At 47.0% G+C, this 24,569-nt stretch overlaps 2 protein-coding genes and 1 pseudogene across 2 annotated transcripts in view; 1 reads left to right on the top strand and 2 right to left on the bottom strand.

Moving 5' to 3' along the window:
• LOC149366068 (neprilysin-1-like) overlaps positions 1-24,569 on the bottom strand; it is a 75,556-nt gene that overhangs the window by 4,240 nt on the left and 46,747 nt on the right. Inside the window, exons 17-20 of the mRNA XM_089548178.1 lie at positions 19,891-20,021; positions 19,152-19,217; positions 18,221-18,325; positions 18,036-18,112 (exon numbers count right to left, since the gene is read on the bottom strand). Coding sequence (XP_089404304.1) covers positions 18,036-18,112; positions 18,221-18,325; positions 19,152-19,217; positions 19,891-20,021 — 379 coding nt within the window. The remainder of the gene's footprint in view (positions 1-18,035; positions 18,113-18,220; positions 18,326-19,151; positions 19,218-19,890; positions 20,022-24,569) is intronic.
• Positions 5,587-9,067, bottom strand: LOC149366070 (uncharacterized). Its single transcript, XM_089548215.1, has 2 exons — positions 8,650-9,067; positions 5,587-6,750 (listed from the first exon to the last, which is right to left on the bottom strand). Exons 1-2 carry the CDS (start codon positions 8,770-8,772, stop codon positions 6,445-6,447), a joined length of 429 nt encoding a protein of 142 aa, XP_089404341.1. The 5' UTR covers positions 8,773-9,067; the 3' UTR covers positions 5,587-6,444.
• On the top strand, positions 9,664-14,651 carry LOC149366069 (uncharacterized; annotated as a pseudogene).

The raw sequence follows: 24,569 nt of genomic DNA, 5'->3' as shown, positions 1-24,569 counted from the left end.
TCCATACCGCAGTCTTTTGGATGTATAAGACGACTTGCTTGTACACTGAAACTTGCTTCAAGAAGTATTATGTTGCAGTTCACCGATGAAAAAAGCTCAAAAGCTGAAGAAGTTTAAATTTTTGTTTCCCTGCAAAAGTGGGCCGTGTCGAACTGTACGCCCGTGCTTGTAAAAACATAACACCAAGGAGGCCTAAAAGTTAAAAATATGCTGAATGGTTTGTTTCATAGCTCGGTAGTATCCAGCATGCAAAAATATGGTGCACAGGGGCGGCATTTTCCCATTTGACAGCATTTGAAGCAAGTGGGATACAAGTGTCTTACTCAAGAATATTTTCATGCTGTTCCCTCATGGTACTGAAAATGACTAATCACCTTCATGAAGATTAGGCATCTTCACTAAGAATGTGCTCTCTTGTTCCACAAGCACACAAGATGAAACAACGCTTTCTTTGCAAAGCATGCAGAGAGCGATGCCAAATGGAGGGTGCTCGATTCTGAACAAAAGGGCAGCTCAAACACTTCAGTAATCAATTCTTGACACAACAGCAAGATTTTGCTGTCAGCAGCAAACACCTTGAGAATTTTAACAAGTTTGCCGTTACTTGCTTCCAGGTAGCATGAACATGTTCTTTCTGCTTGTTGATAATGGGCGCTGTGTACAGTGAACCCCTTGACACGAGCTCTAAGGTACTCACTTACGCATGCCTCGGAACCAATGTTTTGCCTCAACAGTATTTGGATGGGTTCTTCATAGACACAAGGTGGCAAAGCTGCACCTAAGACACTAGATTTGTGCTGTTTAGAAATTTTACCTGAAATTAGCTCCTGCTGCTTTTTCAAAAATGGAGGAAGAGGTACCAGACGTTTCAAAGAATTTAGAACTCCATTCATAATGAATCTTTCTGATATTTGCCGAGGAACCCCTTTCGCAGCAGACACAAGCTTCAAGATGTCCCCGTTGCCCCCTTCAAATGGGAAGGTTGACGTGGCCCACAGTGGACCTGTCATCCTAACAGATTTCGCCAGATGTAGAAGTTGATGAACATTGAATGTTTGCGCACTTTCATCATAAAATATTTTCACTTCCTCCACAAACTGTTTCAGCAACCTTTCTGCAATAAAAGTGTCACTGCGTTCAACACTTTCTCTCAGCAGCATAAAAATGCCTTCTACCAGCAATGAAAAATGCCTAATATATCTATCTGGCAGAATGTTTTGAAGGCATGGCACACTGTAGTATAGCAACCAAAACTTCCATTCTGTGGCTTTCCAGAATGCCCTCTCTGAAATTGGCCTTGGCAGTCTCGAGAAGCTTATTGGTGGCCGTGCTTTCAATATACGCTGATTTAGCTCGGCAATTCTATTTCCTACATACCAAGGCTTCCCAGTTGCAGACAGCCAAAGCTCTGTCATTTGTGCAGTCACACCCTCCAGGACACAATGCATATAATCGGGAGGGAAGCCCCAGACCAAGTCCAATGTTCCTAGCTTCGTAACTGGAGATGGCCCCTTCACTCCATCGACAGAGCACTTTCTTGTAACTGCAAGGGACATGGCTGACAGCAGTGTCGTGGGACCTTTCAACCATGGCACCGCCTTCAAACGTGTACTTTACTGTGCCTACAACAAAAACACAACAAATCATTAAAATCAAAACTCACTTCATGCCGCACAGATCAAAGCAGTGCGGCATGAAGAACAGAGCAGAGCAGAGCAGAGCAGAGCAGGGCATGAAGAACAAGAACAGAGCAGAGCAGTGCGGCATGAAGAACAGAGCAGAGCTAACTGAACTTCAGCAGTACAGTCGCAGAAATAACCTTGAGTTAAAAGGCATCCCTACTACTGACAGCGAGTCACTGACAGGCATTGTCTCCGCTCTTGCCACGAAAGTTGGAGCAGAAATAACGGTGAACGATATTGACCTCGTGCATCGAGTGCCAACAAAAGACAGGAACAAATCGAATATCATCGTTAAGTTCAGGTCAAGTGATGCCCGTGATAAACTGCTCGAGTCGGCAAAAAAAACTCGCTTAATCACATCGGACCTTGGCATTTCTGGATCAACATCCGTGTTCGTAAACGAACATCTTTGCCCAGAGTATAAAGTGTTGCTTGCTAGGGCTATAGCGGCGAAGAAACTTCACAACTGGAAGTATGCATGGGTATCTCGTGGCCGGATCTTGGCGCGAAAAGCAGACAACTCGGACGTGATCCGAATTTCTACAGAGGCCGACCTCGGCCTTATAGTCTAGTTCACTCAAAATGCTGACTGTACGAACCACTCATAAATTTTTCACGTCAAATGAATCACGCACCATACTGCATTGCAATGTAAGGAGCATAGCTAGAAATTTTGACGGCCTTTGTACGTTTCTAGCAGAGCACAGCTTTCTTTACGATGTTATAGCCATTACGGAAACCTGGCTGATGCCCGGTGAAAGCTATAACATTCCCAATTATGTATTTCTATCCCGTCCCCGCATTTCGAACAATCGAGGAGGAGGGGTAGGTTTGTACATTAAAAAGACCCTTGTACACTGCGAATGTCCGTTTCTTAACGCATCCGTCAGTAGCAGTTCGGAATTTCTATTTGTTGAACTTGAAGGTGTCATGGTTGGTGTTGTTTATAGAGCCCCCCACGCAGATCGCAGTAAGTTTGTGAATGATCTTGAATCTGTTTTTATACACGTAACCGATATGAACAAAAAAGCAATCATCGTCGGCGATACTAATATTGATACTTTAGGTGCCAACCACAGTGAATACACTGACCTGTTATTTTCATATGGATTTACGAATCTTATCTCTACTCCGACCCGAATTGCAGGTTCCAGCTCGACATGCCTCGACCATGTTCTATGCAATTTCGTGCCATCTAATTATTTGGCTGGGGCATATGATACGGCAGTGGCAGATCACTTCGCGATTGCCTTCTTATACCGCGTAGACGATAGAGATAGCCGTAGAACTTCTGACAGCACGTGCGAACATAGGAAGAAAATTGACTATCAAAAATGCGCACTCAGGCTCTCTGAAATGAGCTTTGCAGACCTCGCCGATATGAATGCCAATGAACACTGCTGCAGCCTTGTCGATAGAATTAAAGCTGTGATAAATGATTGTAGTTTTACGCAGAAAAAAACGTACTATACACATCCAGTGTGCCCTTGGATGACAGCAGCTGTGCTAAACATGATAAAAACGCGCGATCACTGGCACACCAAAATGAAACAAAACAGAGGGAACGCATATTATAGTGCTCAGTATAAGATTCATAGAAATAAAGCTGTTGCTACCATGCGTGTACAGAAGAAGCTATATTTTAGTAACCAAATAAACGCATGCGCCGGCAATTCTAAGAAACTCTGGGCTACAGTGAACTCGATAATTCAGCCTACTTCATCAAACCGAATACTTCCTGACCTGGCCCTTTCCGCAGATAAACACCTGCTATCAGATCAGTTTAACGATCATTTCTGCTCAGTGGGTGCTGATTTACGTTTAAGTATGGGTCTCACAGACGAACCTTCTCTGCCTGAGTATCTTGAAAAGACCTTCGGTTTTATAGAAATAAGCAGTGACGAAGTAATGAGTGCACTTAATTCAATGGATGCCACTAAGGCCACGGGTCTCGATGGTATTCCGGTTTCCATAATTAAAAACAACAGTGGCGTCTTAGCTGCCACCTTAGCCTCTTTATTTAATAAAGCGTTTCTGTCCGGCATCTATCCTGATATTTTGAAGCTCGCCAAGGTAGTCCCTATCTACAAAAGTGGGAATCCTAATGAACTCGGAAACTATAGGCCGATCTCAATCCTTAGCTGTATCAACACTCTCTTCGAAAAACTATTGGCTAAAAGAATTACGCAATTCCTGACTAAAAATGCAATTCTGTCAACGTCCCAACATGGTTTTCAGAAATTTAGATCGACCACCACGGCTGTGCTTTCTATAACTGACTCAATCAATGAAGCACTCAATAATAACAATATTTCTGTTGGTGTATTCCTGGATATTAAGAAGGCATTCGACACTGTGGATCTCGATATTTTATGCAAGAAACTAGAACGATATGGGTTCAGAGGTGTATCACTCGATTTCTTTAGAAGCTATTTAACTGGGCGACGGCAGTGTGTTATTATTGACGAACACGCGTCAAGTTCGCGTTCTATTTCCGTAGGTGTTCCGCAGGGCTCAGTACTGGGGCCTATACTTTTTACACTCTACATAAACAACTTACCCGATTGCCTAATAAATACCCGTGCCATTATGTACGCCGACGATACCTCATTGTTGGTGACCGCTAACTCCGTTGAAACAGCCAAGCATATTTTAAACTCAGAACTTCAGAGAGTCAATAAATGGTTTTTAACAAATAGACTCACTTTGAACATAGGCAAGACTAAATATGTTATATTTGCATTCCCTTATAAAAAATACCAGAATACCTGCTCCGCAATATCGATAGGAGATAAAGAAATTGAAGAAGTTAAAACTATTCAGTACTTGGGTGTAACCTTAGACGCTGCATTAAACTGGAAACCGCATATCGAAAAATTGCGCAGCAAACTATCTTATGCATGTTTCGTTCTGGCCAAAGCTCGGCGACATTTCGAAATACACACACTAAAAACAATATACTTTAGCTTTTTCCAGTCCCAATTAACTTACTGTATAGAATCATGGGGGTTCACTTACATCACTTACATTGAGCCTGTTTTACGCCTGCAGAAGCGGGCACTGAGAATAATGACTTGCACAACACCGTATACGCCTTCTCGCCCTTTGTTTTTTAGACTCCAAATAATGCCGGCATTGCAGCTTCGAGATTTTCGCGTTGCACTACTTGTACTAAGAGTCCTCTCCGGCACCTCCCCCTTTCCTTTGAACACATTCCATAGAGCCCCAACTAACAGCCGTTCAGTAGCACAGGGAAGATTTCTGGTTCCTACATCTCGCAATGACTATGGCCAGCGCCGCTTCGAGTATCAAGGGGTAAAAACTTGGAATAAAATCCCCTGTGCAGTCTTTGCAACGTCTAATCCTTATATTTCACTGAAGACCTTTTTTCTGTCACAAATAATTACCTGATTTACAATGCAAATCGCTTTGTGATTGTTTCTTATTATTCTCTGTAGTGTCTATGTTGGGTTTGCCATTTATATGTCATTGAATAATCACTTCTAAGGCAACTGCGTTTATTTTGTATAAAGAATGCTGTTCCTGCCTTCGTGTTTTTTTGCACACTCTTCTATTTTTTTGTAGTGAGCCCTCTTGTATTTCTGTAATTTGAACCCTCTTGCTTGTACGCTTTTCATTTTTCCACCATTCTTATGTGTATTATTTTAGCATGCATGTAGAAAGCATTTGTCCTCACTAATATCTTTGCTTTTATTGCATGGATCCATAACTAGCCTTTGGCTAAGGATCCAGACAGTGATGTTATGTACTGTGCTGAAGAAATGATAATAAAAAGAATTGAATTGAATTGAATTGAGTAGTAAAGAACAAATGAAAATAATTAAAAACATGAATATAACACCGGCAAAGTATAAAACATCCAACTAGCCAAGTAGGCTGTTATTCCTTACTTTTACCGCTGGCAACCAATCTGCCATGTAAAACATATGCTGTATATCTGTGTCCTTCATAAGACTGAATGAAAGCAGGAGTCTCACCGTCAACTAAAGTTCCCTTGTTAAGACACCAAGTGCAGCCGTAGTACCCGTTGTACTGCTTTGCATTGAGCAAAGCAGCTCTGGCCGGTGAGTCGACACAACAGCACACAATTCTGACTGCAGACTCCACAACTTGATCAGCAAAGGTCCACATCAGGCTGCCAACCTCTTGGAACTTGTCCACAAAGGTTTTCATGAAGAGATGTGCAGGTGGATGCTCCTTGCCGAACCACACTGCTCCAACCAAAATATTCTTCCACCGCAGAGGAACGGGAAGCTCATTGAGGGCAACTTGTATTGGCCACACAGAACCTTTGCTTGACTTAAATACCGGTGCACCATCAGTATTCATCGTCAAAGTTAGGTCACTCCACTTCATTTTGTGGTCGCTGCGAACTTTCTTGTAGAGCAGGCCATCTGTGATATCGGTGAAAGCCTCTGGGCATGATGAAGCAAGCTGAAGCAGGTTGCTTCCAACTATTTTGCCCATGCGTTTCAGGAGCTGTTGCAGTTGTCGCTTCAAGTTAAGAGTGATGAAAAAGCTCCCCTTCTTCAAAACCTCTCCTAGGCTTGCAACTTCTGAACAAATTCGGCAACGCCAGTGGCTGGTACCATTGCCATCAATTAAGAACTGGCAAGTCGGGCAGAAGGCATGAATGCTCACCATTTTTGAATGCTGAAGCCTCCACAGTTTTCGAAAACCATATTTGGTTGAAGGAAAAACCTCTTCAGCAAAGAGGGCGTTCAGAAGCTTGAGCAAGCTGTCAACTTGTGTCCAGCTTAGCTGCCACAACAAATGATAATATCAGGAGCATGGCTTGCAGTCGAGTTGTGGACTGGCCAGGAAGAGTCGTCTTTGAGTTGGCTGCGATGAAATCAGAAAGATCATCATCTGGGTCGTCAGCTTCCGCATACACATCAGGGTCTCCCTGCTCAGCATTCTGGTTAAAAGAGGCAGCACTTCCTGCTTGTTCAGAGAGCTGAGGTAGTGGCAGCAGACATTCTTCACTCTCAGTTTGTTCGTCTGTAACCTCAGCGTCCCCTCTTGGTACCTCATTTACTGCAGCTAACTGCAAAGAATAAACAAAAGAGGAATGTATTATCAGACAGTGACGAAAGCCCGAGTGGCATGCTTTGGGAAATCTGGCCGATTAGTGGGTCAGCATCTTATCATGGCATGATGTGAGCCCAATTAATGCTGAATTGCTGCTCCATCCTCACACCACTTGTTCTTTACCCAGATTGAGCATTTGAGACTATTCCAGCTGACGAAATGGGAATGGATGTGAGAGGGCAGCAGTTGTAATTGCGTCCACTGCACACAACTCTGCCATTGGCTGTGATAAGATGCTGACCAAGTGACCGGCTCCAGCTCTCACAGTGCTATAAAGTGAGCTTCACACACTGACATGAGAAGATTTGTCTGAACCGGTGTTCTGCTGGACAAAGAGAGAGACCTGAGAGATCTGCTATGTTGAGGGCTCAGTGTTTTTACTTTTTGTCATTCTTACTGGTATGCACAGGAATTTTCCATAAAAATTACTACGGGCTTTAAAAAGTATCAGTGCAATCCGTGCTGCTCACAGATGATGTCAGAGCAGAATTGCATGCAAACTTCCCGGCATTTGTTGCATACTTAACCAAGTGTTGTCAGTAATCAGAGCTTTATTTCCTCGGATGTCTTTTATGCCATCGCCTAGGATGGTGAGAAATGACAGGTGGTGGCTAATGTACGACACGTAAACTCATGTTTGCCACATCTACATATAGTATGCCGATGTAGTCGACACCTCTCACACATTTATAGTGTTCAGTTGGAGTTCGTGTTTGACTGCATTTATGTTGATGAACTCTTCTATACGCAGCATTTTTCATTGGCGCCTGTGCTCAAGTCCCCAAATGATGGCGGCTACATCCAATTTGGCTGCTATTTGGCTGTATTTCAGCCTGGCTATGTTACAAAAGGCCCTAACAACGCAATATTTCGATCCACATTTCACCTCACCAGTCTCCTTCTGCTTCTGTTTCTTGTTTCTCTTAATTCGATGCTGCGGAGTGCTTTTTTTCCTGATCATTGTACACCCGCACTGCCTTGCTCTTCTGCCACAATCTTTGATGCGACAAACTTTTTTCCCATGGTTTCATTCATCACATTCATCATTTCCGTTTCCTAGCCCTGTTTCTCATTTCTGCATGCTGCGTTCTGCTATCAGCCGTCTGCATCCATCACAGACAATATTTTGGACGTTGATAGTCCATGTAAGCAATGTAAGCTCCGCCTTTTCAGGAACTCTCTTTAGATGCTTACCGCGCAGGTAAGAGCATGACCACTGCCTGCGGTGGGTGTAAGGACGCTAGGTTCTCGCGATTCCGCAAAAGAAAAAAATCTGACTTTAGCTTTCTCCCCCCCCCCCTTTCACAAAGAAAAAAAAGTGTGTGTGGTGGGGGGGGGGGGGGGGGGGCAAGTTGAAATACAGAATAAACGAATAGGTCCAAGTTATTCAAAAGGCAACGCTTCAAAGGAGCGCGGCACAGTCTAGCGAAGCAAATCTCCATTACGGTAATGCACGCACAACGCACAGCAGCAGCCGCGCCGTCATGATCCGTGCCGCCGGTGCTCGGCGTTTCGAGCTGTCCAGCTCCAGCACCCGTTTGCCCTTCTTTGCTGTCCCTACTTCACTCAACTTCTGCAGTGCCTTTTATTTCGCAGCGACCCGTACCTCTTTTCCGCATCCACACCCACAAATATGCACTTGCTCGCCCCGCGTTTTGCTTCAAAAATTCACTGAAAAGCGGGCTTCTCCTCACGGCTCGCAAGCCTAATGGCAAAGGTCGCTTTTGCAACATTGCACAGCTCGGAAAAAAAAAAAAACACTTGCGGATTCTTTATGAGTTCATGGAATGTAAAACTTTTCGCCGCAGAAAGTGAATGGGCCCTAGCATATGACGTAAACAAGTCGGTGAATTACCTGCGGTGCTTGAGACGTTGCAGCGGATTCCTTTTGCAGCCGGCTCCATGTCGTCTGCCGCGGAATTTTCAGTGATAGCGCATTTGGCTCCAAATAGGCGCGGTAGCGTTTTTTGGGAGGCATGTTGGAGCACCTCCTTTGCACGCTTGTAACAGGCTTGTACAAGTAGATGAGGCGTTGGCTTGTATAAGGTGCAAGAACGACACTGAAGACAGATGGAACGTACAACCAAGGAGGCGACTACAGACTGCGCGGGAAATTCCGCGCGCCCGCCTCTCCTTTCCTTTTTTTTTATAGCTTCAATGCGTGCCCGCCTCTCCCAGCAAGGCAAACGCTACAATCTAGCCAAAAAGAAAGTGGCGCTTACAAATAAGTTAACTTCTAGTCATTTGCAACATCTACAGATAACTCAATCTGTTTCAGAGCAACGCGCTAAAGCAGTCTCATCAGCATGCAATTTTTTGTTTGACAAGACTGCAGCGCCACACACACCATTACGTTGTCAAAACATCATGTAGATAGTTTGTTCCAACCGTTCCAACATCCTTTTTGTTCTATACTGCGCGACATTGGTGACTTGCTCCCGAGTGTGCATCAGTGCAATGGTGTTTTACATTTACGTGAAGTTTCTGCTTGACAACGTGAAAAAAGTCACTTCATCGGTTCTTGTGAAAAATTTCCACCCAAAGAGCACGGAAGATTTTGCGGCGGGAAATATCTATCAGGTCTATTGGGAGGGGGACGACAAAACAAAGGGCGGATACTACGACGCGGAAATCCTACAGATGACAGGTAAGAACACTTTTATTACTGTCTGAGTACTTTTGTAATTTCTACTTTGCGGCAGCTGTAGCTACCCGTGTATTTCCAGTGCCTTTAATGTACAGGGCGTTGATTGATATTGAATTAACTTCATTCAGCCTCTATGTATGTACCGCCGTGAGCACGCATAACACAGACGCTCGAGCGATTGTCTTTCACTGACGTTAGTGCCGCTGGGCGTCGGCCGCTGCGTCTGAGACAAAATTAAAGTGGAAGCAGGGCACGAGCTGTCTCCAACGTCCGCAAACATACCGTGCAGTATGGCCTTGGACTCTGCGCCCAGCGCTCAGAGGCTGTAATATCAGTGCAGGACGCGCAAGCGAACGTTCCTCCAAGCAACCACAGATATCCGTCGGACGTACGAGCTAGATCCGAACGTCCTTTGCCGAGATCGGACGTCCATCGGACGTACGCGAGCACAATCCGATTTCGGATATCCGTGTTCATACATCCGCCGGACGTACAGACAGTATCCGCTTTTGTCTATCCGCATTAGAGACAAGGTGTACGTCCGAGGGATGTACGGTGGAGTATACTCTCCGGATATGAGTATAGAGTTTTTTATAATTGTTCACACAGAAAAGTTGCGCCGTTCGAGTATGTATACTGTAGAGTTCGCTTTTTTAACCTAGAAAATTTTATTCGCGAAGGAAATTTTGTCAGTTTTATTGGCTAGTGTGCGAGAAATTGCGTTAATATCTGCATATCTGCTTTGGAGAAATTATTTCCATGAGCTACACGGTTTGACTTGAGGACTTTTGTAAATTCGCGCAATTCCCTAGTCATATACTTGCAGTGCAAGGGCCACTGCTGAACTAAATTTATTTAAGGGTAGGAGCGAGTGCTACACAAATTTACAGTAAATCAATTACTAATTTACATCTAGAAAACATATAAAAATCAGTAGCGGCATCGTGTCCGCCGTGGTAGCCACCCTAGCCGTGGTAAAACGCGATTGAAACCACTTGTAAATTCAAAACTCCCGTTTAACTCCGCTATCAACATCATCATAAATGCAGCTTGTAGTCAGCCCAATCCAATCCATCAGCCACAGAGTGCAGCGGCGTAATGGCGGCGTTGCTGGTTTGGTGCGAAGTGTGGTGCCCCTTTTGAGCTCTGCTACTAGAATGTGTGGCTTTTTTTAGTCTGCGGACGAAAGTGGTGTGTAACTTGAACAATTCGAAGGATGCGGCAAGTGCCTGAAGCCCTCCTGGAACGCTGGAATATCGTACTACACCGACTTCGGATGAAAGAAGGCCTAGTGTGATTGCCTACGGCATGTCCTACGGAGGTAAGTGCAGTACACTGCTTGGGAATTACTTTTATGACAGTGGAGCAGGATCTCTAACATTCTCTCGCGGAAGAGTTGGAGTTATGTTATGGCTATACTGTGGTGTGGGCTACGGATGGGTTGAGACTTGTTGAGAATGGGTTGAGAATACCAATAACAAAGTTGCCAAGCATTTTTGAATTTATCATGGTCTACTGAGATTTGGCGTGGTCTTGATTACTAACCTTTTTCTTTTCATTTTTTGCAGAAAGCTGTTCGCTTTTGCTTCATCATGGAAGTAGGAAGATGGATGTGCGCTCGAAGTTTTACGTCTTATTGAGGAGTTACACACTTCACATTAACTCAGTCCTGTGCTGATGTACAGTCACAATAAAATATTCTCGCTGTACTTTCAGTTGCTTTTTCATTTTATTGCCCCGCGGACACGAAGAAAGTATGCATGTGCCATATATGCAAACATCCGAGAAAGATCCGGGAACGGACGTCCGAAATCGATGTCCGTCTGGAACATCCGAAACGGACGGCCAACGGCCGGCCGATGGATAGCTGTGGTTGCTTTGTTAAGCGTGCTGACGGCGGTACAGCACTCGAATTTGCTTGTCAGGGCTATAGGAATGTGTTCTTGAGCTTTTCTGCCTTTCGTAACGCGCACCGCTGTTGTGCAGTTCTCACGTTCAACTTGCAGGTTTGCGAATTCCGTCCTGTTTGCAGCATGTTGCATGTTGATGGATGTAACGAAATTAATCTGGCAGTGTCCGGTAGATGGTAGAGTCGCCCAGCTGAAATTACCCCGGCACCTCCATCAACTGGGCCTCGTGAATACGTTTTTTTTTCTCACTGGCGCCCCTCCAGGCATTCTTCAGTTGTAGTAATGAACTGTCTTATGTACAAGTGATGAGTGGCTGGTCTTCCCAGGGTGAACCCGTTGCTTTTTTTTTTTGGGAGGGGGGGGGGGGGGGGGTGTATCACTTGGGACTAGTTCGGAAGCATAAAATGTATACTTCACTGCTCTTGGTTATAGCTCAGTTGATGACCATGTCCTAGCTACGTGTATTGAATATTAAACTGTGAAGACCTCTGTAGCCGAGAAAGCTGCCAAATGTGACAGAGGTTCTCACGCCACACTAGGTAGGAAGTGTCAATTCTGCATTGTTTCTTGAAAACTTGACATGAATGCGAAATTCTAGAGGCCCCCGTGTACTGTGCGGTCAGTGCACATTAAAGAACCCTAGGAGGTCGAAATTTCTGAAGCCGTTCACTGCGGTATCCCTCATAGCCTGAGTTCCTTTGGGACGTTGAACCCCCATAAACAAAAAAGCCTGGGGCTGCAGTTTCATATAGCAATGTTTGTTACTGCTGCTGAACAGTGGCGAAAATGATTCATTCTTAAAAAAAGGACAGACTACTCAATTGAGCAGCCAGTCTCTGATGAGTGTTGGGGGAATTCTGGCTGATGGCCAGATAGGCACTGTCAATTAAATAATTTAGAATAGAAGCTGCTGCAAAAGGCTTGGTGCAGGAAACATTATCTTGCATTTTATCATTACAATCAATGTATGGAAAATTGTGCGAACATACTCCTAAAAGAGATTTCTTCCCAGAATCCAAAGAAGAAATGGACCAACATATTTCTGGTCAGCGACATCGTGGCGCAGTCGCGCGCCCCGCAAAACGCCCAAGAGACCTGGCACGTGATAAAGTATGTATGCGCAATTGAAACCCGAACCTTGTAATGAAATGTGATGTTTAATAGGTTTTCAGTAACGTTGTGTCACATGCAAGCATTTCTGCAGTTTGTGTCCAAAGAAATTTAATTTTTTTTGTAATGTTAAAGACAATATGGGTGAATATGTGTTTTGACACTGTGTTAACTACTGCAGGTTCGAAACATCAAAAAGTTGCGGATGCTCGCGCAGCAGGCCGCAACGGACGACCTTAGCACGGAGGCAGCAGCAGAGAAAGAGGTGCAGAAGCTGAGAAAAGAAAATGAGGAGCTGCGCCAGCTGAACATCAAGCTGCAGCACCAGCTCTTGCGCTTCCTCTCAGCTGATGGTACACTCCTTATAAGGAGTTTTTTTTCCTGTATTTCCTGCTGGTCAAGCTTATTGATTAAATGTTTTCAGGTCACATAACCTGGAAAAATTTTTGGGTGGTTTAAGAAGGAAGTGTGTGTGTGTTGGGGTGGGAGGGGGGGAATAGCTTACGGCGCATATTGAAATCTGCGGACTGAAGAGCAACTTGCTCTCACTTTGAAGGATTTAACCTAGCCATGACTGCCGACAAATCTTTTTGTGTTACTCTTTTACTCTCTTCCCTTGCTTTAAAACACCATACCAATAATTGTTGTACCTGCTTCGGTGGCTGAGTGGTCAGGGCACTTGGCTGCTTAGCCAGGACACCTGTGTTCAATCCTGGCCGTGGTGGCGGCGTTTCGAAGGAGGCAGAACACAAAAAGGGTCCGTGTACTCTGCAACGTCTGCCCATTAAAAACCCCATGTGGTCAAAGTTATTCCGAAGCCCTCCACTGCGGTGTCCCTCATAGCCTGTGTGTCGCTTCGGGACATGGATTAATTGTAAATTGTGGCTAAGCCATAAATCACAATTTTTTATTTGTTCACAAAGTCAACACGCTAGTAGTTCACTCAGTCATGTTGGCTTGTTGAATAAGACCAAGCTTTCCATTAATGTCAGATTTAAAATTCATTACTTCAGGTGTTAGAAAAAAAATAATAAATACCTGACAAAGCCATATCTAAACATGCAGTTTCTTGTGGGACACGAACTGATAGATTTTTTGGCACAGCAGTGAGCCATGCCGCAAAAAATCCCAAGCTATGGGAAGGAATAACGGGGGATAAGGTTGTAGTGGAGCTTATTTTGGAGGCACTTTTCGCACAGATGCATCGCTGATTATGTTGGAATCAGTGTAACATCTACCACAAAACTGCGTCTAAACTTGAGTTGGGCATGAATCTGCAGTCGAATTGTCAACCAGCACATGCATGAGCGTGTATGAGGGCTGTTTGTGGAGTGCGAGGCGTTTACCATGGGAACAGGCACACAATATTATAAATATACGGGACATGTGCCTCGCGGCCCGCTCCTAACAAAGACTCAAGACTCGTCCTCTGTGGCTTCAACATTTCTCTTTGAAGCACTGAGGCGACCAACTTGCAATGCATTCTTGCAAAGAGCAGTAAACACAGGAGAGGACGCTGCAGCCAGGCAAGGGTTGTACTGCTCCACTCCGCACCGCTGAGGAGCGTTCTTTCAGTGTTGTAGTTTAGAGGCCTTGCACTGGATAAAGCATGAGTGCTCCACATTGTACTCTTGAGGGTAGCTTAAGTATTGTCTGTTTTCTGCCTCAATACATAAAAAAATTAGGCTGTGCTCAAATTTCGCATTACAAAAAACCATGATCGTTGGTGAAGTTATTTTCATTGGTCTACATCTGTGCGACCCTTTGCAGCACTGCCTGCTGCGTCTGCACCTTCCGCGGCCGTGGCGGCTGCATCTGCCAGTGCTGCTTTTGCCTCTGCTGCACCTGCCCATGCTGCATTTGCCTCTGCTGCATCTGCACCTGCGGCGTTTGCTTCTGTTCCACCTGCGACATTGGCACCTGCGGCATTGGCACCTGCGGCATTGGCACCTGCGGCATCAGCAGCTTCGTCACTGATGGCTGCTACATCGGCAGCTGCTACCTGGGCGCCTGCAATAGATGCCCCTTTGGCTGAGGTGTTCCCAGCTCCCTCCTCTCCACCTGCAGCCACCTCTGAGCCCCCACCGAGCCCCATTCCTGGAGCCCTGGTTCATGTGGAGTTCACAGAGGGTGGTTTGGGCAGCCAGGAGGAAGGCCCCACCAGGGAAGGCACACAAGTGTGCACAGTAGCAGAGGATGGGAGGGTATGGTTAAAGATACAGCTTAATAATATTTAATATTAGTAGTAACGTTAGCACTTAGTTGTTTCACATAATAGCGAAGGCGAGACAATGAAACTCTTGTGTCTTGTGCCACAGGCACTGGCAAGGTGGCAGAAGCAGAGTACATTCACAAGCAACAAACTTGCCGGGCAATTACTATTCAGGCAGCTTCATTCCTTCAGTGACAGCCATAACATTAAAGGTCCCCTGACCATGTTCAGAGATTACAAACAAACAAGTACTCTGGATAAATTGGGCCGCTAGTGGCAACATCTGTACATCGTTTTTTGGTGTTTTCTAGCTGATAAAAGCTCACATTTTGAATGAGAGTGGTCTCTGAGAATATAACGGGATGCATGCCAACTCAAATTTATATTGTGTGTTCCTCTAAATGATAGTGTAGGAATGCAACAGAAAACACACCTGTACTTCCATCTTTTCATGGCTTGCAGTGTATGTGTGCGTGCTTTGATAATACTGCACTTTTCAGTTGCTGGAACCAAAACAGAAGGCAGCGAAATTTCTTGATTGTGATAGCTATATCTCCAATATTAATTGGTCAATACAGAAAATTTTTGTGGGAGGGCATTCTTTGAAACAGGCCGGAAACCATTGAAGTCAAACAAAAATCCAACCAGATGGTGGTCAGGTGCACTCGGGTGCGACGAGAGCAGTGTGGAATGAAGCACAACTCTTGGTTTGGAATATTCGAGCTTAACAATAGACTTGCATGGGACCTGGGTATTGATTTAGGCAAGATGTGCGGTATATAGCTGGTTGTCTGCGAGTGTGAAAGCTTCGACAGCTAGTAAGAGGACACATTCTGAAAATATTTGGGGCTGTGAATTCCTCATGTTTGTTATTGGAAATCCGTGGGGGAGGCATTTGTGTTGCAGTGGACGTAACATGGCCAATTTTGATTACTGTAATTTCTTGGAAGTGCCTACCTTTTTCTTGTTTTGTTGTTTTATTACTTGGCCAGGGGCCGCAATATTGTCATGAGCTGAGGGCAGATAGGAAAGTGACGTAACCTTTTTTTTGTGCTGCATTAACTGCTATATTCCAACCAACACTGAACACAGATTGCCTTGAAGCAGCTGTTTTTATGGGCTGTATGGCTGTGTGTGTTTTTTCACATTATGAAGTGGTGTTGAAAGTAGTTTGGTTTGATTTCATGCAGGTTCATCTGGCCAATAGGGTCTATTTGGCCAAAGGGGTGTACGACCAATTGTTGACAGTGCCCAAGGACTCACACTTCGTGAAGCGAGCCGCGACTGCCATTTGGTCGACGGAAGGGCTCGCCAAGCGGAGTGTGACGGGCACACTGTCCAACCGCTTCGTCGCCCAAGGCGGAGAGAAGCCGCCTCAACAGCCCCTCACCCCCCACAAAGTTGATGCACTGAAAGGTGAATGCGGTCATCTTGCTCTCTGTTCTGTGATTTAACTGCAGTTTAACTCTCAAATTTATTAGTAAGCAGACTAAAGTTTTCACTCAATGTGCTCTGTGTCCGCAAAAATTGATTGCTGTTAGCTTTACACATTCTGTGTGACTGATATTGTGCTTCCACCTTCAGCCATGAAATTAAATATTTAAGTGTTTTTAAAAGAAAATAATGCCTGAAAGGTTTATTGTTCACAGTGGGAAAGCAATTGAGGAATTTTGATAGCAGATAATTTGACAGCTAGTGGAAGAAAGGACCATATGTTGTGGCATCATCACAACATCCCCACTGGATTGTGACAAAACTGCCCATCATGGCAGGTAGCAGTTAAATTAATGATTGGTTGTGAGAGGTGGCTGTTAAATAAAGAAAACTGTGAGCCGCATAGCTTAAATGTCCCCTCAATTTTTTTTTGTTTGTTTACAGCTGCATTCTAATGTACCGCAGCTAAATTAACTAGTGCGGAGATCCAAATGTGTGTCATTCTAACACTCATGGTGCATTTTCTTTTCTACGCAGTGTTTTTCACGCACTACGCATCAAGAAAGGGCTATGCAGAGGAGGACGTCGCCAAGGCCTCCAAGAACATTAGGATGTGGCTCTCACAAAAAGCCTGTGAGCTGCGGCGACAGAGGCCCCCGAAATAAACATCTTGCGTAAGCATAGAAAATTGCATGTTTCTTTATCCAAGAAGTGGCATGGGATTTTTTCCTATGCAACTTTCTCCATATAATGCACCATTACGTCTCACCATACATACCGAATGCAGCAGGGCACATGCCAGGCTCGTGATATGAGCCTGTATGCCTGCATGCATGGAAACGTCGTCTGGTGTCACGGCCTGGTGGATTTTTATGCCCATAAACATCAGCCCGGAAACACCAGCCCGGAGACACCAAACCGCATTTTCTGGTGTTAACACCAGGCACAACCTCGTGGGTTTCTCGGCCCCAGAAACACCAGCCCGGAAACACCAGCCCGTAAACACCAGCCCAGAAACACCAGCCCAGAAACACCAGCCCGGAAACACCAGCCCGGGAACACCAGCCCGGGAACACCAGCCCGGAAACACCAGCCCGGAAACACCAGCCCGGAAACACCAGAACCGTGTCTGAATTTCCACTCTGGTGTTAACACCACATACGGCCTGGTGGAATTTTCGATTGGGTAGCCTCTGACTGGATCTATTTATTCATGGAAACCTAAAAACACAAAATAAAAACGAAAGTGAAGCCGCCACGCGACTGCCTGAAAGGCACTCCGCGCTAGTTGACACCACCTACCCTCAGCGGTGAGTTAAAAAAAGAATAGGTGGGAGCCAGGACGGTTAATATGATTTAAATTACAAAAATAGGCCTCACAGGACAATAATTCGGAGTTTCTAAGCGTGCTAGGAACGTGTAGATCGAATTGCCGCGATAAAAAGATGAGTTCTGATTCCACTTTAGTGCACCTTTAACTCGGCTTGCAAGTAGAACTGCGTGAACGCCTTCAAACAGTTCACGTTTTTGGCAGATCCTGCTTTCTACTAAAAATAACGGGATCAAGAAAGACAGTTTTGGTTTATGAGGTTTAACGTTAAAAAGCGATCTCTCCCCTCTCGCATCGAACTGACTTCAAGGATCTCACTGAAGTTGGTCGATGCGAGATACAGCTCACTCAATAAAACGCCTTAAGAGTTATATCATAGGGCCCAGAAGCCAGTCAAGCATGTCGCAGCTCCTTCTTCTGATGCCCTCCGCCCACATTCACTGGAAATGAAAACTGATTGATGGCGATATTGATTGACCTATGATAAACCGGTGAGAGCTGTTACTACGCTGATCAACATGGAAATGAATGCAAAAAAAATCCGATAATATTTTCTGCCACACGCTGCGTTACTTTGAAGTGGCGCAGCTGGTTCTTACCTGTACTCGTCAGGGCTGTGTTCGTCGTACTGAATAAGCTGCCTGAGATACCCTGGCCGGATGTTGCTGCACCATACCTGCGCACATAGCGACGCCCATCGTTTATGCGCATCCTCGATATATCAGAAAGGAGGACTTGCGAAAGGGCACTGCTCGGAAAAGTGACGGAACGGGAATGCATGTACCATCGCGTTTGAGAGGAAGAACAGCTTTTTTCCGGACAGATGCTCCAGGCCAGGTAAGCGAGTGTCATTGTTTTCACATTCTCCTTCCAGTAGTCGTTCGTACGCCTGCAAATGAGATAATCGATTTATGTGAGATAGCTTTATACATGAGCAGCTGATTGCAGGCAATCACTGGCAGGGGAAAACACACACACACACACACACACACACACACACACACACACACACACACACACACACACACACACGCACGCACGCACGCGCACACACACGCACACGCACGCGCACGCGCGCGCGCGCGCGCATGCTTCTTATGGCTGGAGATATCAAGCCAACAGTGATGTAAACTAAACAAAACATAGGAGTATGCTTCTCTTTCTTTACTTTGTGTTGTTAACATATGGGGAATTAATAGCTTAAATATTTTTTATCCGAAAGATGAGTGACTAAAACGTTGAAGAAAACCAACCACCTGCGGCCGGAAGGATACTAACCCTCGACGTCCGAATTTCACGTACGTGGTCTACAGCATGCTGAAGTATTTTCTGCTTCCCTCGACCACCAACGCCACATACAGAAATACCCTGGCCGCGTTTCAATGTAGGCTAAACGCAAAAGGCTCCCGTGGGCAGTGCGATAGTGCACGTTAAAGATCCCCAGGTAGTCGAAATTATTTCGGAGATCTCCACTACGGCCCCTCTTTCTCTCTTTTTTCTTTCGCTCCCACCTTCCTCTCGTTCCTTACGGCGAGGTTCGGGTGTTCACCGAGATACCTGAGACATTTACTGCGTCGATTCCTTTGTTCAAAAACCAATTTCAACTACGTCATAAGAACAGAAAAATAAGATGGCTCTCAGCATTGTATATGAGTTGAAGGGAGCATTTTTTTTTCAGTTTCAATTATAACGTGGGAGGTCATAGTGCAACTTACTTTGAAGGCCATTCGAAGGCCGCCGTTGTCGGCTATATTTTCGCCCACTGTGTTTAGGCCATTAAGCTGCAGTGGGTGAGAAAAAAATGGATCTTTTAGTTCGTCAGGGCATTGTCTGGAACAACCTACGCATGCAAAAAGAGTGGCGGAAGGCGCGGGGCTACCTAATATCCTACCAATTAACGCAGTTTGGTTGGACGTAATATGGTATAATGCATAACAAATGTGAAATTCTAGAGAATCAGCCTGCGGTAATTATTTCACTCCATCTGGGCCAGACAATGTAGAGTTTAAGCCTACAGACTAAGCTTGTACTGAAAAATGTTGTAGCACCAAAGGTGCTGGGATAAGAACTATTTATGGACTTATGCTCTTAAATAATGAACAGAAGCTTGAATGCATATGCGCTTAGTGGACACACGCATCCCGTGTTTACTTGTGTACAGACATCAGATACCGCACATCGCAGGAAGCGGTTGTGGCGTGCTGTGTTATTCTCCAGTCTAGAGACCTTATTTCTTCAGGTTAGTTGTCTGTAAGCCGATAACAAAACCAGAGGCATGGGTTTGCGTGCATCCCCGTGTGCTTCGTTTCTGTGTCCCGCCCTTTGCGCAGTTTATGTTGGCGAATGTCGTATACCAAATAGCTCCCACCGCACTCTTCTGCATGTCTCCCTTCAGAATGCATGTGCAGTGTAGGTCATGAACGTTCAGAGACAGCAGACGTTGCGAACTCTCACCGACATGTTGGCCACTTTATCAAAGATGTTTCCGTACTGGTCTTCGAAGCACTCAGCTTTCTTCTCGAAATGGGTGCGGGTAGTGTTTGTCCACCACTGTTTCAGTGCACCCTCAGCGTCGAACTGGCTCCCTGCAGGTGTGGGTAACAAATCTCAAATGATCATAACTGAATTTACTTCGAATACATAGTGGACATCTTTGCTGTGTGTTTCGCTTAGAATCACATGTCAGATTCAGGTCAAACCCTTTATTCGACACCTTTACCATACCGTTTACCGTGTTACCATTACTGTTACCGAAGTACCGGGAGGCCGCCCACCGCCGGAGAGCACGCACTGATTGATTCCAATGTCAGGCAAGTGCGCAGCTGGCGGGTACCTGGCGCCATCTGGCGACGTCGAGGTGATTTGCGCACGCGAATTGGCTGCGCACGGGTTTCGGTACTCCGGAACCGGTAACGGTAACACGATACATGGCATGCTAAAGGTGTCTATTAACAGCCTTGGTATACTAAATGAACACCATTGGTATATGTTTTAAAGGAAGTGTTGACCTGTCGGTAACCTCGGTGTATGAATGAAGGTATGTATGTACGGATTACTCTTGTTACGCCTTTTTTTTCTGTACTCCCCCCCTACAATAATGCCCGTTGGGCGCTGTACATACTGTAAATAAATAAACAAAAATAAAATACTAAATTTAACAAAACTTCTGTTTGGGCTAGATGGTGCATAACTTTTTTTTAAAATGAATTTAAGCGCACAAGAACACGCACACAAAAAGAGGAAACACACAGGACAGATGCTAAACTCATCTGATTTATTCGCACGCGAGAGCAAATATTGACACAGCTTAGAAGTGGACGAAGAAGAAGTGCTCCGCCATCTCGCTTGTGACGAGGAAGAAGAAGTGCTTCGCCTTCTTGCTGGTGACCGCTCGGCAGACTGGAACAGTTCTTGTGTATGTAACGGTGTGCCGTGTAATATTCGTGAGAAATCTGGTGGAGGTGCGGGGTACGCTTCCAGACCCGCGAAGGTTACCGACCAATACGGATCTCACCCCAGTTCACCACCGCCGCGGCCGCCGCCTCCGTGGAGCGTCCCTTGAATTCGGACTCCTTCCGGCTGCAACCAGGGCGATGCACCTTCGTTCTTCGGAGGCACCAGCTGCCATGGAAACTGAGACCACGCTCCCGGCGCACATCCTCTGTCATCAGCCACGAACACCCCCGTCGTTTCACGGCGACGTGTTCGAGGACGCCGAGGATTGGCTCGAGATCTTCGAACGTGTTGCCCATTACAACGGCTGGAGTGACAACCGTAAGCTCCACAATGTCTATTTTGCACTTGAAGAATCGGCTCGGACATGGTTCGAAAACCATGAAGCTTCGTTTACGTCCTGGGAAGCTTTCTGCCGCAATCTTAAAGCCACTTTTCCGAATGCAGACCTTCGAGAGCGAGCAGAAGCTGAGTTACACTCGCGCAACCAGCGCCACAACGAGAGTGTACGCATGTACTACGAGGACATGACCCGCCTTTTTAAGCGCGCGGATCCCAACATGACGGAAGACAAGAAGCTTCGCCACCTCATGCGGGATGTCAAGCAAGAGCTCTTCGCAGGACTCGTGCGCAGCCCACCAAGCACTGTGGCAGAGTTCCTCACCGAGGCGGCAACTATGGAGAAGACGCTGGAACAGCGAGCCCGCCAGTACAATCGCGACGTAAACACCTTCGGGCCTGATCCCATCTCCATGCCTCCAGGTATCGACGCGGCCTTTCTACGCGAGCTGGTCCGATCTGTCGTCAGAGAGGAACTGCAGGCCTTCCGTACGCCGTCCGAGACGCCATCTTTCACGCCACTGAGCGAAGTCGTCCGGGACGAGGTGCGCCTGGCAGCACAACAGCACCAGATTTCCAAGGTTCCTCGCCAGCATGATGCAAGGCCCACGTATGCGTCCGTCCTGCGCCAGGCCCCTGGGTACGACGTCACTGCCGCGACTCCAGGAGTGCTCTCGTCGAGCTCCCCTCGTGGTGACGCTCCGCCAGCCTATCAGCGACCGCGAAAGAGTGGAGTGTGGCGTGCCTTGGATCGTCGGCCCCTCTGCTATCACTGTGGCGAGGCGGGTCACCTCTACAGGGCGTGCCCATACCGCCGCGTGGGCCTGCGTGGTTTCGCGCCGGACGACCCGTGCCCTCAGAACGGGGAACGACCGCAGGAGATAGCATTCCATCTGTCGTCGCGCCAGAACCACATCACGTCAGGCCACCAGGAGGCTCGATCACCGTCGCCGAGACGCTACCGTTCTCCAAGCCCCCGTCAAGCGGCAGGCTACTCCGGACGCCGTTCTCCCAGTACACACCGGGAAAACTGATTCCAGCGGCCTCCGGAGGCAAGGCCGCTGATGCCGGGACTTGTGAAGATCCTCCTGCGCCACTACCACGCGACGATGTTTCTCCGGGAGCGAGTAGCGACAGCATCCGACGCGCTACCTCCGATTTGTGCGTCAAAATTGACGGAATCGACGTGACCGCTTTACTGGATACTAGTGCCGACTATTCTGTCATGTGCCTGGCCCTTGCCTTACAACTGAAGAAAGTATTGACGGGGTGGTCGGGGCCTAGCATTCGCACGGCTGGGGGTCACCTGATTGTCCCCGCCGGCAGGTGCACAGCTCGTGTCGATATCCGTGGTTTTGTGTACGTCGGCGAATTTGTAGTCCTCCGTGAGTGTTCGAGGGACTTGATCCTCGGTCTCGACTTTCTCCACACGAACGGTGCTGTCATAGACCTCCACGAAGCACGGGTCACGTTCTCGACTAAACGGGCCGTGGCGCGCTCTGACACAGACGACTCACGCTTCACTGCTCTGCGACTTGTTGACGACGACGTAATGGTGCCACCCCGGTCCAGTGTGCTAGTTCTCGTAAGGAACGATTTATTCCACGACTACGAAGGTGTCGCTGATAGCCACGTACCCCTGCTGCTCGAGAAGGGAGTAGCCGTCGCTCGCGGGCTCGTCCAACTACAAGACGGTTGTGCTAGTGTGCTCCTTACAAATTTTGCCAACGAGTTGCAGCACCTCGCCAAGGGCACGGCTGTCGCCTTCCTGCATGACTTTGCCGTGGTGCCTCAAGTGTGCGCCCTGGAGACAAGCCCTCAAGACCAGGCTCCACCCTGTCCTGTCCTTCCGTCCGTCAGAATCAATCCGGATTTGGCGCCTGAGCAGAAGGCTCTCCTCTCGGCGCTTATAACCGACTTCGCGGATTGTTTTACCACAAGCTCCAGGGTCGGTCGTACGCCTGTCGCAAAGCATCGCATCATCACCGACGAGACTACACCACCCGTATGCCAGCGCCCATACCGCGTTTCTTCGACGGAACGCGAAGCCATTAAAAGGCAAGTGGACGAAATGCTCGCCGGCGATGTCATTCAACCGTCGACAAGCCCATGGGCATCACCGGTGGTCCTCGTGAAAAAGAAAGATAATACCTTGAGATTTTGTGTCGATTGCCGCAAACTGAACAACGTGACCAAAAAGGACGTTTACCCGCTCCCCAGGATTGATGATGCACTCGACAGACTACTTGATGCCAGGTTCTTTTCCTCCTTAGATCTCAAAAGCGGCTACTGGCAGATAGAGGTGAACGAGCGAGACCGCGAGAAAACTGCTTTTGTGACGCCTGATGGTCTATACGAATTTAAGGTGCTCCCGTTTGGACTGTGCTCAGCGCCGGACACTTTCCAGCGCATGATGGACACGGTCTTGTCTGGGCTCAAGTGGCAGACGTGTCTCGTATACCTGGACGATGTCGTCATTTTCTCGCCCACCTTCGAGCAACACTTGGAGCGGCTGCGCACAGTGCTCCGGGCGCTCCAATGTGCGCAACTTACGATCAAGCCTGAGAAATGCTATTTCGGTTTTGAGGAGCTTCGTTTCGTCGGCCATGTTGTCAGGGCGCGCGGTGTTCTCCCAGATCCCGACAAGACCGCTGCTGTCTCCAGTTTCCCGCATCCCACTGACAAAAAGGCTCTTCGACGTTTTTTGGGACTGTGCTCTTACTATCGACGATTCGTCCAAGATTTCTCCAGAATAGCTGAACCCTTAACAGCGCTGACCAGAGACGACACCCCCTTCTTGTGGGGAAGCGACCAAGAGGATGCTTTCATGGAGCTCCGCCACCGCCTGCAACGTCCACCGATACTCGCCCATTTCGATGACGCCGCAGCAACCGACACACACACTGATGCTGGCAACGTAGGCCTTGGGGCGGTCCTGGTACAGTGGCAGGATGGCGCCGGACGAGTCATCGCTTGCGCAAGCCGTACACTTTCGCGCTCGGAATGCAACTATTCAACGACTGAGAAAGAATGTCTTGCGATAGTCTGGCCCATCAGTAAGTTCCGCCCATACCTATACGCAAGACCCTTTCGCGTTGTCAGCGATCACCACTCGTTGTGCTGGCTGGCCAGCCTAAAAGATCCATCCGGGCGGTTGGCGAGGTGGAGCCTCCGTTTGCAGGAGTACGACGTAAAGGTCGTGTACAAGTCGGGGCGGAAGCACCAAGATTCGGATTGTTTATCACGCGCGCCAGTGGACCTGGCTTACCCGGGAATCACTGAAGACTTCTCTTTCCTTGGTGCTGTTAGCGCAACCGATATGGCGCAGCTTCAAAGGGAGG

The sequence above is a fragment of the Amblyomma mixtum genome, chromosome 1 (assembly GCF_055824585.1).
Source record: "Amblyomma mixtum isolate Tamu chromosome 1, ASM5582458v1, whole genome shotgun sequence".
NCBI lineage: Eukaryota > Metazoa > Arthropoda > Arachnida > Ixodida > Ixodidae > Amblyomma > Amblyomma mixtum.
This window is presented reverse-complemented; position numbering and strand designations above follow the sequence as displayed.

Excerpts from the sequence above, each read along its gene's own strand:
- LOC149366070 (XM_089548215.1), bottom strand. The coding sequence starts at position 8,772 with ATGCCTCCCAAAAAACGCTACCGCGCCTATTTGGAGCCAAATGCGCTA. Across the intron at positions 6,751-8,649 it reads CAACGTCTCAAGCACCGCAG|TTAGCTGCAGTAAATGAGGT; the intron begins GTAATTCACCGA and ends TATTCTTTGCAG.